The following is a 25,716-nucleotide window of genomic DNA, read 5'->3' on the forward strand; positions in this document are numbered from 1 at the left end:
TGGGGCCAAAATCTTCACTTATATGTCACAAAGTGTGTATAACAGACAGGTTCATATCTAAAAAAACTTTTCTCTGTTATCCTGGAGCTAGAGTGCAACCCTAACAGATTTGTCTTGGATAAGAAATATCATGAAATAATTCTTTGGCTCTCTATAATTAAAATCTAGAGAATCTAGTGCTGGGTATAATTAATGCAACCTATATTTTTCTGCCAGCTCACCACTTTATGTGGTTTTAGTTCTAACTTTATGATATATCCCTTGGCCTCTTCCTGGCTGTGAAAGATTGCACAACAATATTGTTGATTTTCTATTTGTATAATAAATGAGCGTTTATTTATTTATTTGTGATCATATCTACAGTATAGCTGAAACTATCATATAATGAGGCTCAGTTTATAGATGTTTTTCTGTATTTCCTATTTAATTGTATGTAAATGAATGAATTGACACTTTTTTTTTTTTCCCCTTGAGATGATAATCTGGCTAATTAATATAATCTATTTTTTAATCTGCACTAGTCTTCAGGTGTTATTGTAGCAGGTTTGGCACTGGCAGCTGTTGGTTTTGCAGGTGAATATTACTTTTACTTTTTTTGCTCTTAGACTTAAATTTTGCATAACATTATATAGGCTTTATACTATTTAACTAATTTCTGTTGATGTTCTCTGAAATAGCAAAGCTGAGTTATTTTATGTTTGACCCTTTAAAATGTGGGGGAAAAAAGTCACACACGTAAACATGCTGTTACTTTGTATGACACTCAATTTTTTAGGGGGTAGAGACTGCAAGAAATAGTTTACTTTAAAATTTCATTCTTTAAACTGTTACTATATTGGATTATAAGAAAAAATTATCTTTAAGTAATATTTTGTACTGTATTGTGTCTGTCTTGGCAGTCCAAGGATCTTCTTCAGTATCTACAAACTTTCTGTTGCGTTACTTCATCTCTTTGCAAAGTCAGTTGGTTGTAACTAGTGCTGGTCCCTATCCCTGCTGTGTTGAGGTGGACCATTTTCCACTACTGCACTTGTGGAACTTCTTTCAGCAGAGCTGAGGTTTGGAAAAAAAGGCTGCCTGCAAAGGATCAGGCTTTAAAAAGGAGTGAGTGATAGATAGTGAGTTAGATAGGAGATATCCCAGGAAAGGATAGAATGAAAAAAAAAAGAGTTTCAAATTAAAGGGGAGGAAGGGAGTCATCTATCTTATGTGGACATCCCATGGGCAGCAGGATGTTAACTCAGTATCGACTACAATCCATTTCATGGATAAGAGCTTGCAAAGCTTCCACAATGTGCAGTTGGTTTCCCATTATCAGTTTTATCTTAAATTTGAGCAGGGCCTCCAATATCAGCAATCTAGTTCCTGGAGGCTGGGAGGCAGCAGAGGTGTTGATGGTACATGATGTAAGATCACATTGAGAAGAGTAAACCTGTACTTGGAGGGGGCCCTATGTCAGAAAATCCTACTCCTGGGATAGGAGTTGGCAGTAATATTCACTGGCAATTATTCAATATCGGTGGAGAAAAACCGATGTAGGTGAGGTGGCAATTTTTGCTGACATCTAGATCAGAATTAGCTGTGCTAATTCTGATCTAATGTCAGCAAAAAATGTTCCCAAATGTTGGTGTAGGCAGAAAATGAAACTGAAGATTTGGAAACAAGCCATTTATGATATGCAACATTATTCTCTTGAACAGCCTTAACACATTTATTGGAAATAAGTAATGCAGTAGAGGAGATTACTGTTACTTATTCTCAATAGAGAATAAGTAACAGTAGTCTTCTCTATTAGCAAAGCATTACTTATTTGAGGTAGTGCAATACTCTGGCAACTCGTGAAGGAAGAGCACAATATCAGATACGGAGCAAATGATGCCTCCCACACTACCATCGTAGTTTCTTCAGAGTTATCTGTGGTGTATCTACACTGATATTATATAGATATTAAACTCCTATTCTTAACGTATTATGTCTTGTGCATTTAGTTATTTTTAAATTTTAAATAGTAAGAATATACCCTGCTCCATGACATAATGTTACCTTGACAATGCCCACATGCAATGCCCACGACGATGCATACACACTACTCAGACTCTCTCCAGTCACTATCTGGCAGAGTAGAGGCAGCGAGATTACACACTAGCTGATCAGGAAGCCTACTAAAGAGTTATCAATAGGTTCAGTCTGGTGTACTAACTAGTGGCTGGCCTGCAAATGCCATTTTAAATCTGCACCCTCAAAATGTAAGGAAGGTTGGATCTTGCCATGATGTCAATCATAACCTCAAAAGACATCAATCATACTACATGATGGCAGAGATGGGGAGGGTCTACCTGAGCTTTGCTCTGGAGACTAAACATGGGTTCCACCACTTCCAAGCCTCCAGAACCTAAAACCCATATTGATTTGCAAGCCAAGATGTCTTATTGCTCACCCTCATACAATATATTCCTTGTTCAGTTGAATGAGGTATGTATGTATGAGGGTGATATCACCTGGTTGCCTTGTTGCTAATAGTTTTCCTTTTAACAGTAATGTTTTTGTCTTATCTTTCAAAACTGTCAATTTATGTCTTTACACCAGCTACACAGCTCCTTCATTATCATGTTTGACCACTCTTCTATTTCTTTTCTTGAGTTTCCTTACCAACATCACCAGATTATCTGCATATGCAATCATATCAATATTTTCATATTTTTATCTCATCCAATTTTCCAGAACCACGCTCCACTTCAGTGGACTGAAGATCGAACCCTGTGGATGTCCTCTTACAGCTTGTCTTGTAATACACTTATGTTCTGAATATACCCTTACTGTATGATTTCTAAAGTAACTTTTTATAACATAATAGATATTCTTAGTAAATTTTGCTTGCTTCAAAACCATCAAAATGCTGTCCTAAGAAATACTATCAAAAACCTCTCTCAAAATCTATGAATAAGCCCAATATGTACTTACTTTGCATCTTGCAACCAATTCTCTCAAATGACATATTGCATCTTCAGTGTCCTACACCCTTGCTGAATCTGTACTGTTTACCAGATAGAGGTAAATTATATTTTTTTTGATACTCTATGACAGCAACCACTCGTACACCTTTCCCAGGCCTGGCAATAATGCAATTGGCCTATAGGAATTTGGCTGATTTTTCGGCTTTGTTGGCGATTCCACTCATCTGGGAATATTCCATCTTGTATTGTACAAGCATAATAAATGATTTGGTAGAACCTGAAATAACCTTTTTATCATCTTGCCCTCAATAAAGTCCATTCCCAGGCACCTATTCCCTTTGATCCTATCTATTGTTGCAGCTTCCTCTTCTTTATCCCTAGTACAGTAATTTTCATTATCAAATTTAATTTTTAGCTGTTCTTTTGGCTATTCATTATTTTTTTCATGCAGTCTCAGTAGGTGATCCAAGATAGTTCCTATACTACCTTCCCATGTAAATCGCTCTACCTCTCCTTTTCTGACTGAGTACTCAATTTCACCCATCTATTTCATTTTTCCACAAGATAATTTATAAATTAACCCTCATGGCTCTTGGTTACCGGCAATCTTTACCAGTTCTTTCCATTTGCTATATTTTTTCCTTTGCACTTTGATGCACATATTTTTTCCTTTGCACTTTGATGCACATATTTTTTACTCACATTTTTGTTGGTGGTTGTGATGATACTATGGCAGCCCATGGAAGTGGTAAACTAAATATGCTGTTGGAATCATCTGGAAGCTAAGATTATGATATTATACTTATTGGCAGAGGCTCTGGTGGTCTTGTGCTGCATCTAAGGAATCAGCTAGACTAGATAAAACAGTAGCTGTTTTTGATTTTGTTACACCAGCACCATTGGGAACATCATGGGGCTTAGGGGGAACCTGTGTAAATGTAGGCTGTATCCCTAAGAAACTGACGCATCAGGCTGCTTTATTAGGAAATAGCATGAAAGATGCCGGAAAATTTGGTTGGGATGTACCCGATAAAATTGAACACGGGTGGGAAAGGATGAAAGAAGCTATTCAAAGTTATATAGGTTCTCTGAATTGGGGCTACAAAGTACAAAGGCTTCGAGAAAAACAAGTTAAATACATAAATGTATTAGCTCAGTTTGTTGAACCAAACAAAATTAAATCTGCCACTGCAGAAAACTTTATTATTGCTACAGGAGAGCGACCAAGGTATCCTTGATTGTCCAGGTATAAGAGAATATGGAATCACCAGTGATGATCTGTTTTCACTACCATACTGTCCAGGAAAGACTTTGGTTGTAGGAGCTTCATATGTTGCTCTAGAGTGTGTGCTAGATTTTTGGCTGGCATTGGGCTTGATGTTACTGTTATGGTGTGTTCTGTATTGCTACGAGGTTTTGATTAAGATATGACTGAAAGAATCAGAGCATTATGCAAACAGAAGGATTAAGTTTATTAGACCTTGCATTCCTTCAGAGATAACTTGAAGCAGGGCAACCAGGCCGATTAAAGGTAACAGGCAAGATGATGGCTATAGGAGAAATGGTAACTGACGAGTATAATACTGTGTTCTTTGCAGTTGGTTGAGATCCATGTTACAAGTGGTATAGGATTAGAGACAGTTGGAATTAAAACAAATCCTAAGAATGGTAGAATTCCAGTAAAGGATGAACAGACCAACATACCTTATGTCTATGCAATAGGTGACATTGTAGATGGAGCACCTGAGCTTACTCCATTTGCTGTTGAAGCAGGGAAGTTACTTGCCAGGAGACTATATGGGAACAGTAATATTCAGTACGACTACATTAATGTGTCCACTGTGGTCTTTACTCCATTAGGATATGGTTGTATAGGGTATTCAGAAGAAGCAGCCATTGAACAGTTTGGGGAAGAAAATATTGAAGTTTATCACACCAATCTGTTGCCTTTGGAATGGACTTTACCCAAGAAAGATGAAAATTCTTGCTATGTTAAACTTATATGTTTAATTCCTGAAAATGAAAGAATTGTTGGCTTGGCTTTCATTATATGGATCCAAATGCTGGAGAAGTTACCCAGGGATTTGCTCTTGGTATAAAAAAAGGTGCTACAAAAGCAGATATTGATGGTGCCATAGGGATCCATCCAACTTGTGCTGAGATATTCACCATCTTAAATGTCACAAAAAGATTGGGAGGATCAACCTTACAAGAAGGGATGCTGAGGTTAAAAACCAACTGTTTGCTTTGATATCTGCCTGTCTGAAATAAGAACTTAAAGATCATGCCAGCTGAACAGATAGGTAATGTATATCCATCATGTTAACAGAATACTCTTTCCTTCTTTTTCCAATTTCATTGTTGTTTTCTGTTAATATGGATTTCCGAAATTTCTTTTGATCCGTATATAGTTGTTTCCCCAGTTTTGTTAAAACTGGTGTCCACCAATGAACTAGGGTGTTCTTAATTTGTTTTCTCTTAATTGATTGATTAGACACTTCACATATTTTTCCTGAAATGAGTGCACTGCATCTTCTCCCCCTAATTGGGAAATTTTTTTCAGCTGAAAATCTTCCTCTCCCTGCCTTAATTTCTTGATTTAAATTGTTCCAAGTTTCACTTTTCAATGAGTACCTTCGTAACTGAATATCCTGCTTAACCTGCTTTCTGCTGTCATTCTACAGTTCTTTACACAATTCAAATTTAATTGCTCAATGATTGCTGCAGCTCCAATTAGCCTCAACTGTCCAATTTTTAATATCATTTATAGTGCCCATATTGCTTAATGTGACAACTTTGGACTGCCCATTGACAGTCCAAAAAGTTGCGGCTTGTCCATGTATAAGCATGTAATTTAATTTATACCCTCTCTCAACATTTTTGTCACTGTGCCATAATTTAATATGGGAATTTGCATCTAGACACATAACTCTTTGCTCCTCAGCTTAATTAGTTCCTTTTCCATATAATTAAGATCATAATCAATATCACCATCATGCCTGCAGTATATAGAGAAAATATAAAATCATCATATCCATTATTTATGTGTGTGCATACACCATAGTCAGTGCAAAATGAACTGATCATCATTACTTCATAATTAGTATTTAATATTACTATTGCAACCTTTGTAATAAAACTAGTTTTTAATAAATATTACTGCCACTGCATAGAACTTTTGCAGTTATCAGATAGTGTGTTACTTTCCCATACTGTATATGGCTCTTGAAGACAAATAACATCAACTTTTTCTCTATTAGCAACACTCCTCATTTCATCAGCCATGGTCTTTGGCCATTAAGTTATACTATTTTTACCTCTTTGTATTCATTAAAATCTTCATAATTACTACATGTTGCCATAATATACATCTGCTCCATTCTTTGTTTCGTAAATTGTACTGCTTGGGCATTTTTTTGTCCCTTACTGAAGGGACAAAAAAATGCAGGTTTCCCCCTTTGCTTATAACTAAAACATATTGCATTCTCTATAGCTATGCCCTTCCATTCCATAATGGATACAAATGCAAACCACTCACCTACACTTTTTTGATGTGTGCCCATAATATTGACAATGATAACACATCATTACGAAGTAAAAGTCATTTATCCTGTAAGATCTATACCCAATGAACACTCCCACTTCTGCCTTAGCATAGCCTGAACTCTAGGACTCACTTCTAATATCAAGTTTTTTTTCTTTACTGTCACTGACAAATTTTTACTACAACTTCACCTACTATATCTTCATGCATCATATCTATATGCCCTAAATTTTTTTCATACATGGCACATATGTGATCCTCTTTCATAGTATCATTTTCATAGAGTATGATTTTTTGTCTTTGTACAGTTACTCTCACCTTCATTGATCTTTGATAAATTCTAAATCCTTCTGTAATTCTGCCTCTATTATTATACTGCAGTCCACTATTTTTCCCATTCTTGTCCTTGTTTTGAAATCCTTCTTAATAATCTTTTAACTGCATAAATACTTCTTCACTATTTTTTAGTGTCGATCCCTGTTTAGCTTTCATGATGACAATGTTTTCATCTTTTATTTTTCCAGATTTATTCCCTTCCACTGTTTTCTTATTTACATTTACCTCATTCTTACAGTTCCTTTCATTACTCATCAGCACATTGCTTTAACTTTTATCTTTTCTTCTTAAATCCTTATTTTCTCTCAGAACCTTTATTTCTATATTTTAATTTCCTGCAATCTCTCATTCCCTATTTCTAATTCAACTACCACCCTTAGAAGACTCCATTTTCCCAAAATCTCACTGATTATCTTCTTACCAAGGTTTTATTTATTGAACAAAAACCTTTCCATATTTCTCCGTAATTCTATTGCCACTTCATTAAATGTTAAATTTGTTGCCTTTTCCTGTATCTTTTCTTCTGTCACTTTCTTTGGAGTTTCTTCAATATCATCCAGTTCAGAATCTAATTCTCTTTCACTTATTAATTTAAATTCAGTAACGTCATCTTGCATCCTTCATCTTTACTTTTCATTCTCACCTCTTTTAGAAGTTTATTTTTCTCAATCAGCCTATGATCCTTACCTATATTTTCCTCAACCCTCTCCATCTCCAACTGATTTTTTTTGTTTTTGGTCTCAAGGTTCATATCTATATTGACCACTCAGTCTTCCTTCCTTTGACTCGTTCTTAAATTTATAATAGAGATCTACTTGAGTTTGGGGACCCTAAAAAAAAAAAAAAGTAAAGTGCAGCCATTATCAACCCACTGCAGGATAGAAGCCTCCTCAACAATTCATGCTGAGGGAAATGGACCATAATCTGCCACGCTGGTCCAGTGCGGGTTGGCAGATTGACCGTATTCAGCAGTCAGGGGCTTGAACCCCGGTCTACACAAAGAGCGTGTGCTACTGCACTCCCGCTCCTGCCCACTCGGCTACGGAGGCCGGTTGAGTTTGGGGACTCTACACCACCGTTTTCCGCATAATTTCCTTTGCTGTCTTCTTGTTATTCATTGTCTACCAGTTAGAGACCTTCCCCTTGTTGATGTTGGTGTATCAACCTTGGATTTGTCACTTTGAAGTGCTCTTTCCGATACAAAGTCAACACATTCCTTACATTCACTTTCTTTATCAGTTTTGTGTTAAGCCATCACTAGCTTTATTGTCTTTTTTTTTTTTCGCCTCATTTTTTGTCCCAGTCTGCATTAGAATCTATTTTTGTTTCTGCCTTTTTAAAAGCTAATCATCTATTAATCACCAGCTGTTTTTGCACATGCATTTCACTTAAATAATTTTTACACCTATGTTTCTCATTTGAATTACATTCATTACTTGCATTTTTTTCTCTTTCCCTATTTTTGACTTTAAAGCTGAATTTGGATCCATATCTTTTTTCTGAGGTTGTATTAATACCAAATCTGTTAAGACTACCTTGTTGATATCTTCTAGGCTCATTGTGCATGATTTAGTTAAATCATCACATATTATATCCATCATTAATTTGTATCATTTACTTGTTTTTCATTAACTTTGAGTTTGCTCCCTTCCCCAATTATAGTTTGGCTATAATTTTTATTTTCTGAACCCATTCTGAATTGTTATACAGGTAACCCTCGTATAACACGGTAGTTTGGTTCCTACAAAATCTCATGTAATGCAAAACCGTGTTATATGGGACTAAGAACCAGTACAAAAAGGGGGGTTACGTTCCAAAAGCTAACAAAAATATGCCATTTTTTTTTATAACTATTGGAAACTTAATTTGTATAGTAGTAATAACTTAATATTTTATCTTTATTTTTATAATAGTAGTAACTTAAATAGTAATAACTGAACAAATGTCTTACCTTACAAACTGTGATACTTATATGCCAGTAATGTACATTCATTTAATTTTCTTCCTCTTCATCGTTGCTAAGCACAATCTCTTCTGCAGCATCTAGATTTTGTGTACCTTCTGCTCTCTTTAAAAGTCACAAACTGCGCTCTTCGAAGTCACAAACAAGCACAAGTTCAATAGCACAGAACCTAACCCATGGATCTGGGTTAGGTTCTGTGCTATTGAACAAAATACAACTTTAAATGATACATGAAAATCAGAAGAATGTTTTCCAGTTAGCAAAATAAAAATAAATTTACACTTACATACATAGTTTAATTAATACGTACTATAATATGTACATACTAATTGATATTTCTCTTCACTGACTTTTTTTTTTTTTTTTTTTTGTTGTAAAATTTAAAACAGTAAAAATAAGCAATTAATAACAAAGGACATGGAATGCACAAGTTGCAACAAACACGTATGGAGTAATGAGTTTCTGAAAATTTATTTATGCTTTTATATGATTGAATATTTCATGGAAGGGGAAACACATTTCACCACAAGTGAAAACCCACAGAATTGAGCTATATATAGAAAATGCAAGAAGATTGAGTTTACTACTCATTTACAATTGATTACACTAACAGAAAAACCCAATAAACCGGAAACTGTAAATTGTTTTTATCATTTTATAGTAGTGACCTCCAGAAATGTGCTTTAGAAAAATATCACGAAGGCGATAATAACTAGCGAGTCAACAGCAGGGATTCACAAAAAAGGAATGGAAACATTGAAAATTACATTTAACATAACATCAGGGTTTTCCCGGCACACAAACTCAAAAATACCGTGTTATGGGAGATTTCCAGCAATTTTCAAACCGTGTTAGAGCGAAACCTTGTTGCGCGAGGATTGCTGCAATTTATCAGTCGTGTTGTAGAAGTACCGTGTTATATGGGGGTTGCTTGTATATTATTTCCATTCATTGTTCTATATGAGTGTGTAGGGAATATCAGAGTGGACATACACACAGTACCACCTTTGAAGTGAAAGGAATCATACAGTGAATAATTCAGGCAACTGAGATGAGCAGTGGTTCAATCGATCAATAATTATGATTCTGTCTGAAAAAGTACATGGGCGTTTGCCAGACTGTAAGTGGAGGACATCATTGAGATTGGAACTGGGACCATGTATATTTGTGAAATGAACGAGGAAGTGTTTGGGAGGTTTAGTTCTTTTCGCAGATAAGTTTGTTCTATTATTTTGACAATTCATGATGTATTCAGTAGTAAGAAAAAGTTGGGAGGACATGTAAATTAATGAAATTTTGGATACAGCATACACACTGCAACAATACATAAGATGTGGGTTTTGCCATTGCCTTATACAAAGGGATAATCACTTCTCTATTTTTGCTGGCAAAATTCCTGTATATCATTGACTTAAAACCATTAGTTGTCCTAGCAGCCTGTTTGCACTGTTTAGAAAACTCCCAAACACTTCCTCGTTCATTTGACAAATAATGTGGGATTGCTGCTCCCCATATGAAGGAAGTACTTTGCATTTGTCAATATTAAATTTCCATTGCTAATTCTCAGTCCATCTGCCTAATTTGTCTATATCTTGTTGTAGTAGCATCCCCTGATTATTGTGATTAACCACCCTGCCAACCTCTGGAGACTTAGACATTAAGCTTGATATCACTTCAATGATATCATTAATAAATATATAAAACAACAATGGGTCAAGAATTGAACCCTTGTGGGAGCTCTGCTAATAACATTAGCCAAGAAGAGCAGTTGATATTAATAACTCCCCCTGTTTTCCACTCAATCGTCCCTTTATGGCAAATGTATTAGTATTAGTAACGGCCGTATGGTGCAAGAAAGCCTATGGCTTATGCTGCACCAGCCAAAAAAAAAAAAAAAAATCCGAACAAAACAATGATAAAAAGAAAAATTAAATAAATAAATAAATAAATAATAATAATTAATAAATAAATAAAAATAAAATGAAATAAAAAATAAATAAAAAGGAAATTAATCCTATCATCCTATGCGCTTCCCTTACCCGAAAGTACTATCCAGATGACCTTTGAATTTCCCCAAACTGTCGGCCTCTACCACCCATGAAGGCAACTTATTCTAGTAATTTATAACTCGCTGGCTAAAATAAAACTTCCTGCAGTCCAATTTAAACATTTCCCCCCGTAACTTGAATTTATGTCCCCTAGTTCTAGCATCATTTATAATCTTGAAAATTTTGTCCTCATTCATTTTACTGATGCCTCTCAGAGCCTTAAACACCTCAATCAAATCTCCTCTAAGGTGTCTAGTTTCCAAACTCTGCAACCCACATATTCGAAGTCTTTCTTCATAAGGACGCCCTTTTGCCGATCTCACCAAGCGAGTTACCCTTCTTTGCACCCTTTCAAGAAGCTCGATGTCTTTCTTTAGGTGCGGTCTCCATACTTGAACACAGTATTCCAAGTGTGGTCTAACATAAGCCTTATATAATGGGATTATCACGTCCCTATCTCTACTTGCAAAAGTTCGATAGATCATCGATAGGACACCATGGGCCTTCCTTGCAACCTGTTTACAATGCTCAGAGAATTTCATGTCTGACCGTATCGTAACACCCAAGTCCCTTTCCTCCAGTACTGGGTTTAGTTGAACTCCAACAAGTGAATAAGTTATTTTGGGATTACTGTTTCCCAGGTGTAATACCTTACACTTTGTTGGATTAAAGCACAGCTGCCATTTTTCTGACCATTCTTGAAGTCTATCTAGGTCTCTCTGAAGAAGCTCAGCTTGACAGTGATCATTAACTACTCTACCAATTTTAACATCATCTGCAAATTTAGACATCACGCCCTCTATCCCTTCATCAATGTCGTTTATGAAAATTAAAAACAACAGTGGTCCTAATACTGATCCTTGGGGAACCCCACTTCTTACATCAACCCAATCTGAGGAATAGCCATTTATCACAACCCTCTGCCTCCTGCCCTGAAGCCATCCTTCTATCCATCTAAGGATTTTCCCAGTGATTCCAACCTGTTCCAGCTTATAAAGCAACTGCTCATGTGGGACTGAGTCAAAAGCTTTGCTGAAATCTAAATAAACAATGTCGAAATTATTCCCTAAATCCAGCTCGTGAGTGACCCTTTCGAAATAGCGAACCATATTTGTTAAACATGATTTTCCCTTTACAAAACCATGCTGAGTATCCTTGAGAATTTCAATTCGATCCAAATGATCCTGAATTCCACCCTTGATCATTGCCTCCATGATTTTCCCTACTACTGAAGTCAGACTGACAGGTCGATAATTTCCCACTTCACTTTTAGAGCCACCCTTATGTATGGGAGATACATTTGCACTTTTCCAATCCAAGGGAATCTCCTCAGAGTCTAGTGATGCTCGCATAACCAGCCTCAGTGGTTCAATGCACTCGCTTGCCGCCTCTCTCAAGATTATAGGGTATATTCCATCAACTCCAGGAGCCTTACTGGTCTGTAGGCTTGAAAGTTTTTTCATTAAATAATCTTGCGAAATTTCAGTATCATTAATTACATATTTTTTAACTTCGCTCCCACAATTTCCCATTGCCACAAAAGGCTTTTCATTTGTAAATATCGATGCAAAATAACTGTTGAGTTCATCTGCAACGGCAGCTGGTGTATTTATTACTATCCCCTTTCCCTTACGTAAAGGTCCGATCTGGTTTGTCCTGCTCTTCTTGGCATTTATATATGTGAAGAATTCTTTATCCCCCCTCTTTGCTCTGTTTGCTAGTGATTTCTCATAAACTGCCTTTGCCTGTCGAACCTTTTCTGTGGCTCTATTACACATCACCTTGTAGCTGTTATAGGCTTCAGTACTTTTTATTGCTCTGTAACTTTTCCATGCCACCTTTTTCTGCTCAAGTAATGTGGCAATTTCACTATTCATCCAACTTGGAACCCTTCTCGTGGAGTATTTTTTTAATGGTATATACGCATTCAAGGCATCTGTGATTAATGTTTTAAAAGCGTACCACAGTTCAATTGTATTCATTCTCTGCGCGATATCTACCCAGTTAATAGAGGCCATGTAGTACCTTAAGGCATCGTAATTTCCTTTTCTGAAATTAAAACCCATTCCTTTGCCTTTTACTTCTGCTACCTCTCTCGTCATCATCCACCGTAGAACTCCATGATCACTTCCTGCTACTGGTTCCTCTACTGTCAGCCCTGTTATGTCATCTGATTCATGTGTGATGATGAGGTCTAGGATATTCTTTTCTCTAGTACTTTCCCTGACATGTTGATACAAATAACAGTCATCTAGTTGATTTAAAAATTTTGTTCCCCATGTCGAGTTTCCTTCCCATTTACTCCAATCAATTAGAGGCAAATTGAAATCACCCATAATAAGGCATTGACGCTTACTTGCCCATTCCATTTGCATATAGAGGCTTTTGTCATAGTCTTCACAATCACCTGGTCTGTAGATTACTCCTACTCGCATTGTACCTTTGTTTCCAACTACCTCACACCATACAGACTCTATACTAGCATGTGAAATGTCTGAATCCGGGAAAGCTATCGTCGCACTCAGGCTGCTTCTGATAAGAAGCATTACCCCACCACCCCTTCTATCTACCCTATCCTTCCTAAATACATTATACAAGCCGTACTGAAACTCATCATCCCCAATTTCAGGGTGGCACCACGTCTCTGTAAGCCCTATTATGTCCGCGTTACTTGTTTTAACCAGCAGTTCGAATTCGCTCATTTTATTGACGACACTTCTAACGTTACTGTATAAACAATTAAGATTTACTGTTCTTGTATATTTAACAACCCTAACACAACTCTTGAAGTTTTTGAAATGATGCAAGAAAGCAAGCCTGTGTAGCCAAAAAAAAAAAAAACTACATAGTTAACCCATCCATACACTCCAAGAATTTTTCTAGTTCTTCCTTGAATTTATTCAATCCATCCACTTCCACAGCAAGAGATGGAAGCCTGTTCCAACAATCAACCACCTGCTGGCTAAAAGCCAAACAAAGACACGATCTATACTGCAACCATTCTTCCTGAACTTGAATTTATGCCCCCTCATATGTAGTCTCAGCAAATGGAAGGATGCCATTAACATTCAGCTTACTCAATCCACTCAAGACTTTAAACGCTTCAATCAGATTTCCCCGCAGGTGCCTAGTTTTGAGACACTGCAATTTGTAGAACCGAAGCTTTTCTAGGTAAGAGCACCCTTTTGTTCCTTTCACCAGTCTGATTGCCCTTCTCTGCACCTGGAACATCCTTCCTAAAGTGAGGCCTTCAGACCTGTATACAGTACTCAAGATGCGGTGCAACCATGGCCTTATATAAAGGGATAATCACTAGCAAAGTTTCTGTATATTATTGACAAAACCCCATGAGCCGTCCTGGTAGCACGCCTGCACTACTCAGAGAATTTCATGTCTGACTGCGCAATTACCCTCGGGTCTTTTTCATTCTCCACTACCCGAGTGTAGTATCACACAATTGATAAGTTACTTACTGTATATGGGTACTAATACCCATATACAGTAACTTGCTTGCATTTGTTCATGTTAAACTTGAACTGCCATTTCTCAGCCCATCGAACCAATGTAGTTACTCGTGTGTCCCCCTCTGTTGTCCCCTTTATAATTTGGGGATATATTTGCACATCTCCAGTCCATAGGGACTTCCTATGAGACCAAGGATGCTCTTGTAATCATAGTTAAGGGTTTGCTTACCTCGTTTGCTACCTTCTTTAATATAATTGGATAGATCCCATCCATAGTAGGTGCCTTTTTTATATTTAGCTTCAACAATATTTCCTCAACTTTTCTCTCAGAGTGCGTCTCCGTAGCCAGGTGAGCAGGAGCAGCAGTGCGTAGCACACGCTTCTTGATTAGACCGGGGTTCGAGCCCGTGACCACCAAATACGGACGATGCGGAAAGGTCAGGAAAGACCACCGCATATCTCCCGAGCAATATGGCCTTAGTTGCTAATGCTCCTAAAAACCAAATAACAAATAACAAACTTTTCTCTCAGTTTCCAAAAAATGATTCAGCTCCCCACCAGACTTTGACTCAATTATAGCATCCCATCCATAAAAAATTTCTCATTTGTGGATGTAGATGAAAAATATCCACTCAGTTTGTCAGTAATCTCAGCAGGATTATCATCAATTAATCCGTTCGTATCTAGTGGATCAGTGTGATTTAACCCCATCTGTCTACTGTTTACATAAGTATAGAAGCCTATCTTTGCTAGAGACTTCTTGTAATTCACCTCAGTTTTCCTAACCTCCTTAGTGACTTGATTGAAGACTAGTTTATATCTCATGCATTTTATTCGGTGCCACAAGTCTCATCAGTTCCTATGACAACCATTTAGGTCTATGGCTTGAATTGTATCTCTTAGGTGACATAAAATGCTCAGTAATTTCTACGATAACATCCTTGAATGCTTCCCATTTAGAATTTGCTGTTGGCAATTTCATCAGTTGGTCCCACTGCATGGAATTTAAAAACTGTCTGAGATGGCTGTAGTCACCTTTATGAAAGCAAAAGGGGTCTCCTATAGTACTAACATCTTTTAGTAAATCCCACATCAATATATTATGATGACTGCCACATAGTGGATCTTTTATCTGCAGATCCTTAATGCAAGAAGGTTCACTACTGATAATCAGATCGAGTATTGTTTTCTCTTGTTATCCCTTTCTCTCTTAACATGTTGGTGTAAGAAACAGTCAATCCAATAAAATCACAAAAGCCTAGTTACCATAAGTGACCACCCTACGGGATCCAGCCAGCATCTGAAAAGATAAAGTTCCCCATTATAAGACATTCTGATGTACCATGCAGTACTCAAGATGTGGCCTAAGAATTACCTTATACAACAGGATAATTATCTCCTTATTACTACTGGCAAATTGCCTGTATACTTCATAATTACTCCGTCTGTTTTGTTTTCCACTACTACCATTTTTTTTTTTTTTTTATAAAAACCCAAAACACAAGAGGTATTAGAACCTATAGTACTTAGTACCATGCTTGGGTTGGAGATTGAAAAGACAAGATATTTGTGGCATTAGACTTGAACTTCTGTAGACTGTAATTTTCAGGAAATACGTATGAAGGAAGGCTGTTCCAGAAAATGGCAGTTGAATGAATAAATGAGGAAGATGAAAAGTTGGCTCTATGAGTTTGAAGTTGAACAGTAAGTGGGTGTTGGCGGGTGGCGGCATGTGTTTGGACTGTTTTAAAATAGAGAGCGGGAATTATAGAAGCCAATTCGGAAGAACAGTGCCCATGGAAGTATCTGTAGAACAAACATGCAGCAGAAACAGTACGTCTATGAGAAAGCGAGTGGAGAGACTCTGTTAGAGATCAATCATTAATTAACCTAACTGCCCTCTTTTGAATGGAATATAGAAGACTGAGACAGGTTTTGGGGCACCACTCCCAGATGTGGGTACAATATTCCATGATAGGGCAGATTTGTGATTTGTACAGAGTGAACAGTAATTGTTTGGAAGAAAAGTAATGCCGAGAGTGAAAGAGAAAACCAAGTTTTTTAGATGCAGAGGAAGCAATATTTGTAATGTGCTTGTGCCAAGAGAGATTAGAAGTCAGGATAATCCCCAAAAGAGATATATCAACTTGCCTAGAAATCGGAGTGTCACCAAAGATAAGCATAGGTGCAGAAGAATCCTTTTTGTGAGATATAAGAGAAGACTGTGTTTTAGAAGGATTGAAATGAACTAAGTTGTCTTTGCCCCACTGGAGAATTACCTGGAGATCAGCATTTAAGGAATTGGTAGTGGATATTCGAGAAGTTGAAACTGATTGAGCAGGGCAAGGTTTCTTGAACTGGAAAGTGGAATGCAATGTGCTATCATCGGCAAAACTATGGATAGGATTTCCAGTCAATGGAAGAAGGTCATTAATATACAAGAGGAAAAGAGTGGGGGAAAGAACTGAACCTTGGGGGCCACCAGCATTAGTGGAGAAGTTAGAATACAGAGAGCCATCTACCATCACCTTCAGTGAGTGATCCGAGAGAAAACTCGATAACCAATTACAAAAAACAGTTGGCAAAACATAAGATGGAAGCTTGTTTAGAAGACCTTTATGCCAAACACGATCGAAGGCCTTTGAGATATCAAGAGCAACTGCTCGTGTTTCACCGAACTTTTCCATTGAATTTGTCCATAAATGGGTAACATAAGCCAAAATATCACCAGTGGATCGACACTGACGGAATCCATACTGGCAATTCATTTATCAGACGGCAGGGTTCAAGGTAGTTTAAGAGTTGCCAGTTGATTGATTTCCCCATTACTTTAGAAAGAGTAGAAGTAATTGCAATGAGATGATAATTGGATGGGAGGGATTTGTTACCCTTTTTAGGAACTGGCTGGATATGAGCAAATTTCCAAGCAGAAGGAAAAACACCTTTGGAATAAGAAAGTGAAGAAAGGCGGCAAAGAACAGGAGTGAGTTTAGGAGCGCAGCTTTTGAGAACAAGTGGAGAAATACCATCAGGACCTGGAGCTTTCTTAGCAAGATTCGTCAAAATCCTTCTGACATCCTTTTGACGGAAAACCACAGGAGGCATTGAATGGAGCATGTGAGACTGGTGGGAGGTGTTTTACCAAGATCATTAATACATCAGTTGGAAGAAAAATGGGATGCTAGCAGGTCAGCTATATCCTTGTCTAAAGTGACAACCAAACCATCTGGTTTTGACAGAGGCGGGAGCAGAGATGGACAAAATTTGCAGCCAATAGCTTTGGCAAGAGACCAGAATGCTCGACTACCATTAGGGCAGGGAAGCAAGTTTTCTGCTCTTAGCCTGTTCAAACTCTAGTTTGGACTGATTAATAACTACTTTACAATTGTTACAAGCTTTGATGTAGGCAGAAAATGAAACTGAAGAATTGGAAACAAGCCAATTACGATATGCAACATTCTTCTCTTGAACAGCCTTAGCACATTTATTGGAAAACCAAGGTTTAGATAAAGGGCGAAATTTTAAAGTGGAGTGTGGAATAAAGGATTCCATTCCTACAAGAATAATTTCACTGACATGATCTGAGCAAATGTTGACATCAGAAGTTTTGAAACAGTAATCCAACCAAGGAAAAGAAGAAAAGAAATCTTGCAGGTCATCCCATTTTGCATTCTTGTAATGCCAAACGACACTAGGTTCTGAATAGCCATGAGATAAAGGCCCAATTGGAGAAGAGACAATGGAAATTGTGATCTGAGGTGCCTAAAGGATCACTCACTTCCACCGTGTACTTAGAAGGGTTGTTTGTGAGAAAAAGATCAAGTGTGTTGGCTATATGGTTAGGATTGTCTGATATTCTGGTAGGTAAATGAACAATCTGTGCGAGGTCATTAGTAAATGCAAAAGCCTCAGCATCTCGACCAGCTGGGTCGGTGTGACTAGAAACCGAAGCCAGCTGGAGTTGTGAACATTAAAATCGCCAAGGAAAATTATCTCATTGTTAGGAAAGTTGGACTGGAGAAAGTCAAATTGAAAAGAGAAGTCAAAGAGCTCCAAGTGGTTAGTAGAGTTCAGAGAATGGTAGAGACAACAGATGAATTTGATGACAGAATGAGGTAGCGAGATTTTAAGCCAGAGAAGATTGAAAAGAGGAGATTCCAAGTTACCAAGTCTCTGACAGGGAATATTGGAACGTCATATGTACAAGTACCACCTTTGAGGCGAAAGGATCATACAGTGAATGATTTCGGCAACTGAGATGAGCAGTAGTTGAATCATCTGATAACTGAGGTTCTCTCAGGAAAAGTACATGGGGTTTGGCGGACTGCAAGTGGAAATGGACATTGTTGAGATTAGAACTGGGACCACGTATATTTGTGAAATGAACTAGGAAGTGCTTGGGAGGTTTAGTTCTTTTTGCAGATAAGTTTACTCTATTAGTTTGACAATTCATGGTGTATTCAATAGTAAGAAATGGTGGGGGGGCGGACATGCTGTATGAAGCAATGAAATTTTTGGATATGGCATGTACATGGTAAGAATATACCCAGATCCTTGACATAACGTGGCCTCGACAGTGCCCCCCCACATACCCACTACTCGAACTCCCTCTAGTCACTATCTGTCAGAGTAGAAGTAGCAAGTTCTGGAAGCCGCGTAGAGAGTTACTAGCTGATCCGAAAGCCTCCTAGAGGGTTACCAGTAAGTTCGGTCCAGTGTGCTAATTAGTGGCCGGCCTGGAAACACCGTTTTAGAGCTGTATCCTTAAATTGTAAGGAAGACTCTATTTCGCCATGATTTTCATCATAACCTCAAAAGTCATCAGTCATATTGCATGATGGAAGAGATGTGGAAGGGTTGGCTGCAACTTAGCTCTGGACACTAATCATGGTTTCCATCACTTCAAGCCTCCAATAAGCAAAGTGGTGGTATTGCACCAGAACTTGGTTTTTTGGAGTATTATGATGAGAGTCATCTACCACCTAGTATTGCCTGGTAATACTAGGTGGTAGTATTACCAGGCAATACTAGGTGGTACGTTTTACGTTTCAGACCGATTTGGTTATTTCTCCTAAGTATGTGACTATATTTTCTGAGTGCTCTCCTTCCGTAATTTATTCTTCTCTTGACTTCCAGCCATTTGTCATTGTTACAGATAATGACTTGTCGAAGATAAGTATATGAATCAGGCGCCTCCGTAGCCAGGTGGGAAGGAGCAGCAGTGCATAGCACACGCTTCTTGATTAGACCGGGGTTCGAGCCCGTCACCACCAAATACGGAGGATGCGGACAGGTCAGGGAATGACTACCGCATATCCCTGAGCAATATGGCCTTAGTTGCTAATGCTCCTAAAAACCAAAACAACAACAACAACAACAACAACAACAAGTATATGAATCGATCTTTTCAGTTTCTACTCCTTTAATGATTATATTCATTTCTGTGGTATACTTGTTCATCATTACTTTTGTTTTAACCATATTCATCTTTAGTCCAAAATCCATACTAACTCCGTATAACTGAATAAGGTTTCCTCTAATTCCTTGGGTTCATAGCTTATGAATACAATGTCATCTGCAAATCGTAAATGGTTTAGGTACTCTCCATTCACATTGCTTTCTGTGATCAGTCCAGTCTTCTGAAAGCTTACTGAAGGGCAGCAGTAAACAACTTCGGAGATATTGTCTCTCCTTATCAAACTCCTTTCTCAATTTTAAATTTGCAGATGACATGGTATTCATAATGTATGGGACTGTCTATGGCTTGCCTTTCCATTGCTCGAAACATTGCCGTATGTGTATGGAGTCAAATGCCATTTCATAATCCACAAATACCAGGCATAATGGTATATTATATTCATTTGCTTTCTCCGTTAGCTGTGATATTATGTGAAGATGATAGTTGAGAATACTGTCTCATACAGCCAATATGCTTGATCTTTTTCTCACAAACAACCCTTCTAAGTACACGGTCGAAGTGAGAGGTCCTTTAGGCACTTCAGATCACAACTTGGTGATTGTCTCTTCTCCAACGGAACCTTTATCTCATGGCTATTCCCAACCTCGTGTTGTTTGGCATTACAAGATTGCAAAATGGGATGACCTGCGAGACTTCTTTTCTTCTTTTCCTTGGTCTGTTTCAAAACTTCTGATGTCAACGTTTGCTCAGATCGTGTCAGTGAAATTATTCTTGCAGGAATGGAATCCTTTATACCACACTCCACTTTAAAATCTCGTCCTTTATCTAAACCTTGGTTTTTCAATAAATGTGCTAAGGCTGTTCAAGAGAAGAATGTCGCTTATCGTAATTGGCTTGTTTCTAATTCTTCAGTTTCATTTTCTGCCTACACCAAAGCTCGCAACAACTGTAAAGCAGTTATTAATCAGTCCAAACCAGAGTTTGAACAGGCTAAGAGTAGAAAACTTGCTTCTTGCCCTAATGGTAGCCGAGCATTCTGGTCTCTTGCCAAAGCTATTGGCCGCAATTTTTGCCCATCTCTGCACCCACCTCTGTCCAAACCAGATGGTTTTGTTGTCATTTCAGCCAAGGATAAAGCTGACCTGCTAGCATCCCATTTTTCTTCCAGCTCATGTATCAATGATCTTAGTAAAACACCTCCCACCATTCCCAACACGCTCCATTCAATGATTCCTGTGGTCTTCTGTCAAAAGGATATCAGAAGTATTTTGAAGAATCCTGATGCTAAGAAAGCTCCAGGTCCTGATGATATTTCTCCACTTGTTCTCAAAACCTGTGCTCCTGAACTTACTCCTATTCTTTGCCACCTTTTTTCACTTTCTTATTCCAAAGGTGTTTTTCCTTCTGCTCGGAAATTTGCTCATATCCAGCCAGTTCCTAAAAAGGGTGACAAATCCCTCCCATCCAATTATCGTCCCATTGCAATTACTTCTACTCTTTCTAAAGTAATGGAGAAATCGATTAACCGCCAACTCTTAAACTACCTAGAAACCTTCCGTCTGATCAACGATCGCCAGTATGGATTCCGTCAGTGTGATCCACTGGTGATATTCTGGCTTATATTACCCATTTATGGACAAATTCAATGGAAAGGTTCGGTGAAACACAAGTAGTTGCTCTTGATATCTCAAAGGCTTTTGATCGTGTTTGGCATAAAGGTCTTCTAAACAAACTTCCATCTTATGGTTTGCCAACTGTTTTTAGTAATTGGTTATCCAGTTTTCTCTCTGATCACTCACTGAGGGTGATGGTAGACGACTCTCTGTCTTCTAACTTCTCCACTAATGCCGGTGTCCCCCAAAGTTCAGTTCTTTCCCCCACTCTTTTCCTCTTGTATATTAATGACCTTCTTCCATTGACTGGAAATCCTATCCATAGTTTTGCTGATGATAGCACAAAGCATTCCACTTTCCATTTTGAGAAACCTTGTCCTGCTCAATCAGCTTCAACTTCTTGAAAATCTGCTACCAATTCCTTAAATGTCGATCTTCAGGTAATTCTCCAGTGGGGCAAAGACAACTTAGTTGATTTCAACCCTTTTAAAACTCAGTCTTGTCTTATATCTCGCAAAAAGGATTCTTCTGCTCCTATGCTTATCTTTAGTGACACTCCAATTTCTAGGCAAAATGATATATCTCTTTTGGGGATTACCCTGACTTCTAATCTCTCTTGGCACAAGCACATTTCAAATATTGCTTCCTCTGCATCTAAAAAACTTGGTTTTCTCTTTCGCTCTCGGCGTTACTTTTCTTCCAAACAGCTGCTCACTCTGTATAAATCGCAAATCCGCCCAGCCATGGAATACTGTTCCCACATCTGGGGTGGTGCCCCCAAAACCTCTCTCAGGCTTCACGATTCCATTCAGAAGAGGACAGTTAGGTTAATTAACGATTCCTCTTTAACGGAGTCTCTCCACTCGCTGTCTCATAGACATACTGTTTCTGCTGCATGCCTCTTCTACAGATACTTCCATGGGCACTGTTCTTCTAAATTGGCTTCTATAATTCCCGCTCTCTCTCTCTCTCTCTCTCTCTCTCTCTCTCTTTCAAAACAGTCCGAACACGTGCCGCCACCAGCCAACATCCATTTACTGTCCAACTTCAAACCCACAGAACCAACTTTTCATCTTCCTCATTTATTCATTCAACTGCCGTTTTCTGGAACAACCTTCCTTCATACGTATTTCCTGAAAATTACAATCTACAGAAGTTCAAGTCCAATGTCAACAAATATCTTCTTTCATCTTCTCAACCTCCAACCCAAGCACGGTACTAAGTACTATAGGTTCTAACACCTCTCATGTTTGGGGTTCACATAAAAAATAAAAAAAAAATTAAAAAAAAAGCCATCTTGCTCTTTTGGTTGATTCTCATCAAGTATTCTTTCTAATCTGTTAGTGATGACCCTTGTGAACAACTTGTAGAATTGGGACAATAGGCTAATCAGTCTATAATTTCCAATTTCTGATTTGTGTCCTTTCTTATGCAGCAAAATTATGATTGCATTATTCCACTCCTTAGGGCTCATGCCTTTCCTAATGTATTTTGTGAAGAGTCTTGCCAGTTTCTGTGTCATGTCTCTTCCTCGCAGTTTTAAAAACTCTACAGTAACTTCATTTTCAGTCGGGGCTTTTTGATTCTTCATTTTCTTCAATGCATGTTCTATCGCATCAGGAAGGATATCGGGTATGTCATATGTGTTACAAATTTTCAGTAATTTGCAATAGCATACCCTTATTACCCTCTGTGCCAAAATCTGTGCCTTGACTAATATCATTAATAAATATTGAAAAGAACAATGGGCCCAGTACCAAACTCTGGCGGACTGCTCTAATAATATTAGCCCAAGAGGAGAAGTGCCATCGATAACTACATTGTCTTCTACCATTCTTTTATTCATAATAACTTGCCCCTATGCAATTTGTCACACTATGCAATTTGTGCAGTAGATGTTTATGTAGAACAGTATTAAAAGCTTTTCTGAAATTCAAGTATATGATGTCAAAATTATTTTTTGCGTCTAGTTCTTTTGTTACTGCATTATAATGTCTCCAATCAGATTGGTTGGACAAGATTACCCCCTTAACAAGTCTGACTGCCATATAACTGCATTCTTATCTGGATGGTCTTACATTACTTCTTTAATGCCAGTGACTCCATAATTTTTCCCAAAACAGAAGTCAAGTTTACAAATTTGTAATTACACACTTTACCCTTTAATTCCCACTTTGTGAATTGGGTTAGATTTGCACACTGCCAGTCAATAGGGACCTCACCCAAATCCAGGAATGCTCTCATAATTATGGTCAAAGGTTTGTTTGCTTACTTTTGCTGGATAGATCTTATCTGCTCTTCGTGTTTTGTTTATTTTTAACTTTAACAATTTCTCTTCCACTTTTCTCTTAATTATCAAAATATCATTTAGTTCTCTGTTAGAATTTGATATATTTCTGGAATCTTTATCCCTAAAAAATTCCTCACAATTCTTGTGCGAATGTAGATGCAAAACATCTATTCAGTGTGTCAAAAGCTTGAGGGGAGGATCATTAGGATTAGTAGAGGCATATGATATAAGAAAGCAAGCTTATATAGCATCAACCAAAAAAAATTCCCCTTCCCATTTCACACATCCATTCACTCCAAATATTTGTCTAGTTCCGCCTTGAACTTATTTAAGTTGGCCTCCGCTACAACAGATGGAAGTTTGTTCCAACTATTAACCACCCGCTGGCTAAAGGCAAATTTCCAAACATCTATTCTATAATTGTCTTTCTTCATTTTGAACTTAAGAATCCCACCAGCATTGAACTTGCCCAAGCCATTCAAGGCCATGTACACCTCAATTAGATTACCTCGCACCTGCGAGGTAATCTAATCTCCAGATGCCACAATTTGCAGAATTTAGCCTGCCTTGGTAACAACAACCCTTTATTCCACACACACCAATCTCGTTGCCCTCTGTACTCATTCCAGCAGCTCTACATCCTTCCTCAAATGAGGCCTCCAGACCTGTGTGCAGTACTCAAGGTGTAGCCTGACCATTGCCTTATACAAGGAGACAATCACCTCCTTATCCCTGCTAGCAAAATTTCTGTATATCATTGACAAGATCCCACGAGCTACTCTTGCAGCCTGTCTGTACTGAAAACTTTGTCTGACTGCACAATTACTCTAGGTCCTTTTCATTCTCCACTACTCTGAGTGTAGTACCACCCAGTTGGCACATTACTCTGGGGTTACTGTTACTCATATGCAGTACTTTACATTTGTCAATGTTAAACTTCAGTTGCCACATCTCAGCCCATCTGTTCAACTTTTCCAGATCTTGTTGCAGTAGTGTACTATCGTTACTGTCATTAACAACCCTGCCGACCTTCGTATCATCTGCAAACTTAGACATTAACCCTGATATACCTTCATCAATATTATTGATAAATACAGAAAACAACAATGGGCTCACTGAATCCTGGGAGACTCCACTAATAACATTAGTCCACGAAGAGCAGTGTCCATTGATTATTATTCTCTGTCTTCTTCCACTAAACCCATTTATCCATTGTAGCAACTTGCTCTTAATGCTGTACTGCTCCAGTTTATACAGTAGTCTTCCATGTTCAACAGTTATGCCATTCCTATCTAATAGACCAATGTAATTTATCCTCTTCTTTGTAGTGTTGGCATCAGTGAACAAATCTTTGCTGCTTTTCATTGCAATCTTTGCCTGAGACTTCTTGTAATCTACCTTAGCTTGCCTAACCCCTTAGTGACTTGATTTCAGACTAGTTTATACCTCCTGTAGGTCTCTATTCCTCTGATAATTTATATGCATGAATATATGCAATATATTCTTTTTTCTCTGCCACTAGTCTCATCAGTTCATCTTATAACCATTTTGACCTAACCCTTGAACAGTATCCCCTAGTTGGTATAAAAGCCTAGTAGCTTCTACAATTACTTGTCAGAATTCTTCCCATTTAGAAATTTCAGTTGGTAATGTCATCAGTTTGTCCCATTGAATAGAATTTAAAAATTTGTGAGACTATTGTTGGACACCTTTACAAAATCAAAATCTTTCCTTTCCTTTTTCTTTGGTAGTAATTACTTTAATTCAGGAATAAAAAGTATTTTCCCTGTTATGTTATGCCAAATTATAGCTATGCTGGTAGTTGAAAAGATGTCCTTTGTGATTTGATATAAATTTATTTGAAGGGAAGTGAAAACTGAAGTGACCACAGAATGAGTAGCGAGTAACCAGTGCTTTCTAAACTTCTAGTGGGTAGTTGGTTGGTGGAACAGACTTCCATCCCTTGTTGTGGAAGTTGATAGCCTAAATAAATTTAAGGCTCAGCTGGACAGGTATTTCGAATGAACGGAGGGGTGAAATGGGAGTGTTTTTTTTTTTTTTTTTTTTGGCTGATGCTGCATAAGC

The 25,716-nt window shown here is 37.9% G+C and overlaps 1 protein-coding gene and 1 pseudogene across 1 annotated transcript in view; both read left to right on the plus strand.

Annotated features, from left to right (window-relative positions):
* Nucleotides 1–25,716, plus strand: part of LOC150083132 (mitochondrial import inner membrane translocase subunit TIM14) — a 121,855-nt gene that overhangs the window by 42,502 nt on the left and 53,637 nt on the right. The window contains exon 3 of the mRNA XM_090377066.1: nt 522–573. Coding sequence (XP_090233192.1) covers nt 522–573 — 52 coding nt within the window. The remainder of the gene's footprint in view (nt 1–521; nt 574–25,716) is intronic.
* Nucleotides 3,684–5,206, plus strand: LOC150083134 (thioredoxin reductase 1, cytoplasmic pseudogene; annotated as a pseudogene).

Source organism: Mastigoproctus giganteus, chromosome 7 (assembly GCF_048544385.1).
Source record: "Mastigoproctus giganteus isolate SK-2022 chromosome 7, ASM4854438v1, whole genome shotgun sequence".
In the NCBI taxonomy this organism is placed as follows: Eukaryota; Metazoa; Arthropoda; class Arachnida; order Uropygi; family Thelyphonidae; genus Mastigoproctus; species Mastigoproctus giganteus.